The sequence below is a fragment of the Panthera leo genome, chromosome D4, assembly GCF_018350215.1.
Source record: "Panthera leo isolate Ple1 chromosome D4, P.leo_Ple1_pat1.1, whole genome shotgun sequence".
In the NCBI taxonomy this organism is placed as follows: domain Eukaryota; kingdom Metazoa; phylum Chordata; class Mammalia; order Carnivora; family Felidae; genus Panthera; species Panthera leo.
The window spans coordinates 71,713,022-71,722,335 of NC_056691.1; the positions used below are offsets into that span (position 1 = coordinate 71,713,022).

Genomic DNA, 9,314 nt, shown 5'->3' on the forward strand with positions numbered 1-9,314 from the left:
GCATTCCATAGGCAATTAGATACTCAACACTCGATGCCTTCCTTGACTTTGGCACTCTAAATAAACACAGATAACCTTTCTGCTTCAAGGTTGCCCTTCCATCAGTACTTTCTATGGAAGAGACAAGAGGGGCTCTCACATTTGGTCCAGCCCAGATCATCATCATCATCATCATCATCATCATCATCACGTTATTTATTCAGCACTCCATGCTTTACATGGATTATTCTAGATGATATTCTCAATGATTACTGTTTTCATTTTATTTAGGCCTAGGTTAAGGAACTTGATCAGGGCCACATTTGTAATCACTATGTTACAATGATCATATAAGGTTTCACTAACAGCCCCCATAGGTATTAAAGAATCTATATTTTGTTGCAGTGACCTCATGCACACATTCTCTGGAATTTTGAATCTGAGTCCTGGCTACCCCAATTTAGATGGGACTGAACTTTGCCATGCTATTTGATTGCATGTCCTTTTCTCAAAGCCTGCCTACTTACCTGTAAACACCTTTTATTGTCTGTTCTACAAAGCTAATCTCCAAACATGTTACGGCATGTGCTGCCATTTCTCTCCCCTAGATTTCTTTAGGTTTACCTTTTCCTTTCACTTTCCCTAAGGGGATGGGAGACTCTTCAATGAAGGAAGAGGGTTTATCCCTCCTGTCTGTGTACAGGATAATCTGAGCTTTGCACACAGCTGCTAGGTATTGCTTTCCCCACTTGCTTACCCCATCATCAGGCTTGCCAGGACAGAGAGGAAATCCTCCCCAGAGTCTGGTCAAAGTCATGAACAATGTACCCAACCATGAGTTTCAATTATGCAGGAAATCAGAGGGATCCCACATGACATGAAGGCTTCACACAAGAACACCTTGAAAAAGTCTCTGTGGCAGATTGCAAAATTGTCACAAATGCCTTCCATCTCTTTGTGTGGGGTCTCTTTGCCATTCCTCCCATCAAGAAGTCTATTTCTCAATCCTTGAATCTGGACTTGGCTAATGTGACTTGCTTTGCATATTAGCAAACATGATATAACTAGAGGCATGAAAGTACTTGCACATTGGAGCCTGCCAACTCCTACTGTTCTAGATCAATGAGGCCACTGTGAAAACAAAGAGCTCAAACCAGCCTACTAGAAGAACTGAGACACACACCTCAGCAGAAAGCTTGCTAACCACCAGACATGTGAGGGGGGCCCATCCTACATTAAACAGCCCAGATGAGACGTGAAGAGTTACCACCAACTTAACCCAGCCCAAATTGCCAACCCACAGAATTGTGAGCAAATAATGATTGTTGTTTGACATCACTAAACTTTGAGGTACTTTTGTTATGAAGCAAAGGCTAACTGATACAGTCTTTTCCAACTCAAATCTTAGGACTTACCTCCATTGTTTAAGGGTGGGAGTTCAACTGTTTTCAACTCAAAGTTACCATGAGTGGGGCTGCCTTCAAAGTGCTTCTTCAGGGTCCAGCTCTTAGCATAAACCATCCTGAAGTTCCTGGAACACAGTAAAGATGTAGTCAGCTACCACGAAGTGACTGGATTATTAAGACTTCCTAGCCATTGCAATGAAGACAGACAGGAGGGTCTACTCATCATCTACTTCTCTTCATTATCATTTAATACCAACCACATTTATTATTTATTATATTTCTATTGCTGTGCAAAACACTTCAAATGCATTATCTCATTTTATCCTCCTAAGTTCCCTATTAGATAGGCATTATCACTGCCAGTACCAATGAGGAAACTGAGGCTTCCTCAGAACTCTCCAAGGCAAGGGAAAATGTAAACCAACACAGAAATTCTTCTCAGCTACCGCTAGGGTTTCACCAGGACACTCGACAGCCACCTCATGTGCAAATATTCTGTTTCTCACCTCACATAGAGCGAATCCTGAGAAAGAGGGTCAGACACAAAGAACCGAAGGGAGGAACACTCACATCTTTCAGTCTGATAAAGCAACGTTCTAAGGCAAACAGTCTCATTCTGCTGAACGCCACGGCGTGGCGCTGCTGCTCTGCTCAGTGGTGAATTTACTCTGGCACCAAAAGGGAAATCCAGGGTTTAAACTTGCCTTCACAGGGAACCAAGAGAGATGATCCAGGCTGCCCTGAGCTTTGGGATCAGGACATTTTGCTTGGACCGATCTACCCCGCATCATGTGGGAGCCTCTCCTTCCTCACGTGTGTACTGCCAGCTGACAGGCCTGTCCCCCAGCAATGTAAGCAGAAAAAGGGGTTGACGGATATAAAAAGCTGAAATAGAGCTTTGCCGACACAGAAGTCATTTTAGGCCCTCCTGACACTACTTACCCAAGTGCACCGCCTTCAGAATTTCCTAGGAGGTGTTAGAATTACAAAGGAATGCAAAAACCTCGGAAGTTAAGGATTTTATGGAAACAAATCGTCTTTGCCGAGCCAGAGAATAGCCTAACCTTATCGGAGACGATAAATCAATGCCAAAGCTCCCAGCGCTGTTTCAAAAGCAAATATTGACCTCATGCACTTGGTTGGGCTGTTCTTTGCTAGATTGAAACCCTTTGAGCACTCAAATTCCGGGCTAATTGGAGCCAGAGAACTGACGATGCCCACCCTTGCTGACCCTCAAGACTTCAATCAACTAGGACCTGGACTCCGTCGACTCAGGATGACCTTTGCCCCAATTCATAATGAATTTGCCTTTGCAGAGCCCCTTCATGAATATGCATGTATCATTAGCTTAAAACCTCCTCACTTTTCTTGTTCGGGGAGACACTACTTTGGGAAACATCCCTGGTGTTCTCCTTTACTCGCAAATAAAATCCTTCCTTTTCCTATTCTTTGCAGTCAAATGCTCTACCCCTGAGCTATACCCCCTACTTTTCCTATTCTTTGGCTCGGTTGTGTCTTTTCACTGAACACCCACCAAGAGGCGACCCCAGTTTAGGGTAACAGCAGGGCCCTGGACATCTCTGCATTGCCAGGGGAGCGATCCCGGCGGGCGGATCCGTAGTCCTGCTCTTCTACTTCTTTTCCCAAAAAGGCAGCTGAGAGCGAATTCTGAACTCGCTGCCAGTCCAGAAGCCCCCCACCCCGGAAAGAGCGTGGCCGAAGAGGCCGCAGAGTTCACGGAGTCCCACCCACCAGAGGGAGATGTCCAGGTGCAGAGTCCGCAGGCGCGCTCGCTCCTAGCTTCCCACCTCGTCGGCCTGCACACACCCGTGTCCACTAACCGAATTCCGACCCCTATCTTAATTGTCCTTCCACACTTGTCCCAGTTCCGCGGTTCCGCAAGTTACTTGGCCAGCCGCCGCCGGGGTTGGGCAGCTATGCTGAGAGCCCGGAATGCAGACAGGCCGTGCCCTTCCCTCCAGTAGGTCTCTGATTTCTCCAAGAACGTGCTGGGACTGGGAGGAACCGATCCGGACATCTGGCTTTCTAGTTTCCTCCTAGCCCAAGACTCAGAGGTTATGCAGCAAGAGGTGAGGGAGAGCAACGGGCAAACGCTCCACAATAGGGAATTCTAGAAAATCAGCAGGAGAAAACGGTGAGGATGTTTACTTACGAGAATACGCGGGCTCCACTACCTAGACACAGAACGTGTTTGAGGTTGTGCAGCGGACCTTCCACCTTAAATCCAGGCGGGTCCCGGGGGAGGGTGGGGTTTCCCGCAGGGGCGGAGCTGCTCCTGCGAGAGTGGTGGAGCCCGGGCCCGCAGAGGGCTCCGGAAGGGAAAGCCAGGATTACCCACAAGTGTGTGTGTAGGGCGTGATTCCAATGATAATGACCTCTATTGGAGCCCTGACCAGGTGGAACTGTACTTCCACTAGCGTCCTAAGTGGCAATCCGGTGGAAAGACGCCGCGTAGAAGAACGAGCCTTGGCGTCCACCGTTCAGGAAGGAAAGAGCCAAACGCAGGGTCCCCCGGCGGCCGCAGCCCAGGTCTGGCCCAGTGCTGCTTTCCATCCGCAGGATCCTCCTCAGATCACAGCTTGCCTGGTGTCCACACCTCCACCCCATGCCCAGTCCCCAAGTCTCCCTAATGAACACCTGTTTACCTTTCACAAGTCGATACAAAGGTCCCAACGTCTGTGAGCTGTGGTCAGATTCCCCCAGGCAGGAGTGAGTGCTCTTCACTGAGGCGACCTCCGAGTCAGAACAGCTAGCCCTTCACAGGGCCTTTCTGGGACTCGGGGAGGAGAGGAGAGGTGGTCTAAGGGAGGGAATGTACACAAAGCCAAAGTGCTGGTTTGGGCTACCCTGATTCGAAGCTGGTGTGTCTCCCTTTTCCTAGTGGTGCAGCTTTGAGGGAGTTCCTCAGCCTCTTCCTGCCTAAATTCACTCCTCTGCAAAATGGGGATAAGATAGTGCTTTATGGGGGCTCCCCCTAGCTGCCCACCCCGCAAAGCCTGCGACTCTTGATCTTGGGTCTGAGTTCCAGCCCCATGTTGGGTGTTTAAAAAAATAAGTAAGACATTAAAAGAAAAATAGTGCTTTATGAACATTAAATATCTTCTTTCCCCCGTTTCTTTTTTCTTCTAGAGAGAGAGCTCACCAGTGGGGGAAAGGATCCCAAGCAGGCTCGGTGCTGAGCAGGGGCTGGATCATGTGATCCTGGGATCTTACCTAAGGGGAAATCAAGGGTCCAGAGCTCAACAGATGGAGCCACCGACGCACCCCTTACGTGTCTTTTTAAAGAACAAAATGAGTTCATAAAGCTCAAGTGCTTAGAGATTACCACACAGGTGTGTGGTAAACTCAATAAACCTAGCTCCCAGTAACAAAATCTTTGGACTTCCCGGTTGACCCTAAGTCAGTCCCAGGAGCCCCACATTGTGTCTGATTCAATCATGTATCCCCATCTTCTAGCCCAATTCTTGCCAGCCATGTCATGTAAATAGTGAAACAATGCAAAGATGTTTAAGGAATTTTAAAACTACCCCTTAATTTCCTCCATTACCCTCTCACTAAGCTAACTCATGTTACCAGTGCAGTATTTACCTTTCACTCCCTTCTCTGTAGCCAGGCAGACATATACATAGAGAAGACTTTTTCCCCTGTTTTGACATCACTGGGATCATTGTCAACATGGTACTCTGTATCTTTTTTCCTTTTTCTTTTTTTTCCTTCTGCATCTTTTTTTCTTTTTTTTCTGATTTAACATCAGGGACCTGTCTCCAAGTAAAGAGATACAGATATAACTCATTACTGAAATAGTTCTTAGATCATATTTCATACTTTGGGTGTATGATACTTTATTCCTCAATGTTGAGATTTTTTTTTTTTGAGATGGTTTCTAATCTTGCTTTGCTTTGTCACTATCAACAGTGTTGCAATAAATGCCTATCTAGGAAGAGCTTTATATTATAATGATTTTATTCTTATAGGCTAGTTTCCCAAAACTGAGATTGTTAGGTCAAAGAATATGTGTTTTTAAATTTTTTAAAAATGTTTTTATTTATTTTTGAGGGAGAGACAGAGCACAAGCAGAGGAGGGACAGAGAGAGAGGGAGACATAATCTCAAGCAGGCTCCAGGCTCTGAGCTGTCAGCACACAGCCAGACGCGGGGCTCAAACTCATGAACCATGAGATCATGACCTGAGGTGAAGTCAGAAGCTCAACCAACTGAGCCACCCAGGCACTCCAAAGAATATGTGTTTTTAATATATTGAGTTGAATCACATGAAACTATTGATACTCAACCACTGTGACCTAAAGAAATCACAATTTCAAAAGGTTAAGCCTAATAACCTTGTTTTCCAAAAATAAATAGCAATTTACATTCCTCTCTTTTAAAAAAAAAATGTTTATTTATTTATTTTTGAGAGAGCATGTGCGCAGGAGCTTGGGGGAGGGGCAGAGAGCGAGGAGAGAGAAAATCCCAAGCAGGCCCCATGCCCTCAGTGCAGAGCCCAACTCGGGGTTTGATCTCATGACTGTGAGATCATGACCTCAGCCAAAATCAAGAGTCGCCACCCAGATGCCCCAGCAATTTACATTCCTACCATCAATGTATGTGAGCTTCTGTTACCTAAAGCCAATAATCAGGACTGGTGTTATTGTTGTATTCACTTTTTGCCAAACTGATCAGTGCAAATGAACTTATGCCCACAAACGGCTGAGATCTGATTTTATTCACATTTGTACCCTTGTACCTACCTGTAGTATCATTTAGAATATTTTTCTTCCAAGTTACGGAGGACTCACATTGGCTTAAAAAATATGGCTCATGCGACTGAAAAGTGCAGAAGTAGAATGGGCTTCAGGGTTGGTCTGAATCAAGACCTGGCATATTTCATCCTTACCTACAGCTTTATGTGGCATCAGCATAATCCTAAAGCTTGCTTCCCTTATGGTAACAGAATGGCTGCAGCAGCTCCACTAACCTAAAGGAAAGACAAATACCCATGTCACAAAATTCCTAGCCAGAGTCCTCTACCTCTCATTGACTGAAATGCCTCTAAACCAATCTCTGGCCAATTAAAGACTGAAAAGCTTGGACCTGGGTTACCTAAACCTATCATATGTCATCAGGGATAGGATTCCTCTTTTCCTTTTGCCAGGCTTTCAATGAACAAGGCACTGAAAGATTCAGAACTCCAAGAGAAAGACTTCTCAGTTTTCAACATAAAATGGCATTAAGTAATAATCAGACGTTAGCGGTACAGTATTGTCAGTTTTGTAGGAAACCTTGTTTGTTGGCTTCGAAGGCTTTCAACAGAAGAACTGAAAGAAATCTGGGTGTCTCTGAGAAAGTGTGTTGGATTTCTAGAACTGCCATAACAAAATACCATAGGTTGGGTGGCTCAAACAACAGAAATTTAGTTTTTCATGGTTATGGAGGCTGAAAGTCCAAGATCAAAGTGTTGGCAAGTTTGGTTTCTCCTGAGCCCATGCTTTGTGGCTTGCTGATGGCCACCTTCTTTCTGTGTCCTCACATAGTTTTTCTCTGTGTACACACATCCCTGCTGTGTCTCTCTTCTTTAAGAACACAGGTCATATTGAAGTAGAGCCCCACCTAAGAGGCTCAGTTGAATTTACTCATCTCTTTGAAGGTCCTGTCTCCAAATACAATCATGTAGATTAGAGCTCACTCATTTATGACTTCATTGAACTTTAATTACCTCTTTAAAGGTTCTATCTGAAATACGATTTATTCTCAGGTACTGGGGTTGGGCTTCAGTATATGAATTTGGGGGGAACACAGTTCAGCTCATAACAAAATGTATGTATGAAAAGTAGATGGATGCACACTGTGAGGTATAATGCAGCAATCAGAAGCACTGGGTTAGATGTACATAAAGCAACTTGGATGGATCCTAAAAACCCAATGCTGCCTAAGAAAAGAACATCATATGCCCCGACACAGTGGGGCATATAACTCAATATCATTTCTACAAATTAAAAGTATATGCCCAGAGGGGTGCCTGGTTGGCTCAGTCTATGGAACATGCAACTCTTGATCTTGGGGTTATGAATTTGAGTCCCACATTGAGTGTGGAGATTACTTAAAAACAAAATCTTAAAAAAATAAAAAATAAATACAAGCATAACCTCCAATATGCATTATGCAAGAACATTTACAAAAAAAGACAAACTATACATTAAACACACCACTCTAATTGTCTATAGTAGAAGGAGGAGAAGAGTAGAGGATGGGTCTTTTCTTAAGTACATAAATTAATGAGAGAGAGAGAATTTTGGACAGACCAGTGGTGATGATACACCGTAAATTATGATGAGTATGAAGAACTCAACCCTCTGGTCCTGAGGTCCAAAATCAAATATGAACAGTGAAGAAATTAGGATACCTCTCTTCTTAGCAGGGTGACAGAAAGCTTTTGCCACAGTCCAGCTCCACAGACACAAGACAACCTATGTCCCTCTTTTTCCTCTAAAATATTTGGCCCATATGGTGACATCCAATTGCAACATATCCTTTCCGATTTGGGATGCAGAGAGTTTATGGTTTTCTCTATTATCCAACAGAAACATTGCAAAGTAACCAAAGTGGCAAGCATGTACAATTAATGGCAAAGAGCCAGATATAAACACTTAGAAAAATATTTCATGCTTGGTATTGCCTGTCCAATATCCACTTACCCCTCATTTTTCCTGCAAACATATCCTAATTTTGTTCAGGGTAGCAGTGTGCCCAGTTAAAGAACTCTGCTTTCCAGATTCCCCTGCAGCTGGGGTTTTGACACAGTTCTAGTCAGTAAGATAGAAACAGAACTCTAATACCTAATGGGTAGGGATTTTAGGAAAGTTATTGTTTTCCTGATTAAGATGAAAAGGGACAAACTTAATAGACATGATTTTTTTTTAAGTAAGCTCTAAGCCCAATGTGGGGCTTGAACTCACAACCCTGAGATCACGAGTCACATGCTCTACCAGCTGAGCCAGCCAGGTGCCCCCAGATTGGCATCTTTTGTCCTTGGTCTTTCTTCCTGCTTGGGATGTGGAGATACTGCCCAGTGGTACAACAAACATTTTGTGACTATGGAAGAAAGCCTTTCACTACAGACAGCAGTAGAAGAAGAGAAAAGGTGTCTGGTTTCCTGAGCAGTTGCAGAAGCTCTGGACTTTCTACTTTGGACTCCTTGTTATATGAAAAAAATAAATAAATAAAAAGGTTTTCAAGCCATTGTGATTTTGGTTTCTGGAACCACTGAATGCAGCCCTACATCTGGGGAATGGAACAAGATAAGCCTGTACCACCATGCTCCTGTCGTGAGAATTTATCAAGGCTATCTTTCTTCTAGATAAAGAGAGGACAATCATGACTATTGGTCAAGAAGCCCTTTCTGCCTGTGGGGTGAGAATTTACAAAGCTTACCCAGCATGCACGGACTAGATTTGGGGGAAATATCTGCAGTGCTCACTACATTATTAAACAAGATTGTTGAAAAGATTGTGACATGGGATATAAAGTACCGGCAAGTGGCAAACCTCCAAAACATCTTCATTTCCCTCCCCTCTTCTCTATCTTGTTTTTTTTTAAGCCATTAAAAAATACTTATTGACACCTTTTAGAATGGATAAAATAAAAGACAAGGAAAAAAAAAAAACAAGAAACAACAAGTGTTGATGAGGACGTGGAGAAAAAGGAACCCTCATGCACTGTTGGTAAGAATGTAAACTGGTGCAGCCACTGTGGAAAACAGTATGGAGGTTCCTCAAAAAATTAAAAATAGCAATATTATATGATCCAATGATTCCACTATTAGGCATTAATGAAAATAAAAACACAAACTTGAAAAGACAGATGCACCCCTACGTTACTGCAGCATTATTATAACCAAGACATAAAAGCAACC

General features: G+C 43.8%; 1 protein-coding gene and 1 non-coding gene across 5 annotated transcripts in view; both read right to left on the minus strand.

Moving 5' to 3' along the window:
* The window catches only part of PTGR1 (prostaglandin reductase 1), a 28,033-nt gene extending 22,779 nt beyond the window's left edge, over window positions 1–5,254 (minus strand). Inside the window, exons 1-4 of one of the 4 annotated variants that reach the window (XM_042912293.1) lie at window positions 4,995–5,254; window positions 4,052–4,206; window positions 3,293–3,516; window positions 1,395–1,510 (exon numbers count right to left, since the gene is read on the minus strand). In XM_042912293.1, coding sequence (XP_042768227.1) covers window positions 1,395–1,510; window positions 3,293–3,423 — 247 coding nt within the window. In that variant the 5' untranslated portion in view covers window positions 3,424–3,516; window positions 4,052–4,206; window positions 4,995–5,254. Of the gene's footprint in view, window positions 1–1,394; window positions 1,511–3,137; window positions 3,256–3,292; window positions 3,517–3,558; window positions 3,629–4,051; window positions 4,207–4,994 lie in introns of those variants that run through there. The other 3 variants (XM_042912295.1, XM_042912294.1, XM_042912296.1) reach the window with 3 other exon arrangements.
* A 3,079-nt stretch (window positions 5,255–8,333) lies between these two features.
* On the minus strand, window positions 8,334–8,406 carry TRNAT-CGU. Its single transcript has one exon. It is a non-coding gene; the product is annotated as a tRNA-Thr (tRNA).
* Between the last annotated feature and the right edge of the window lie 908 nt (window positions 8,407–9,314).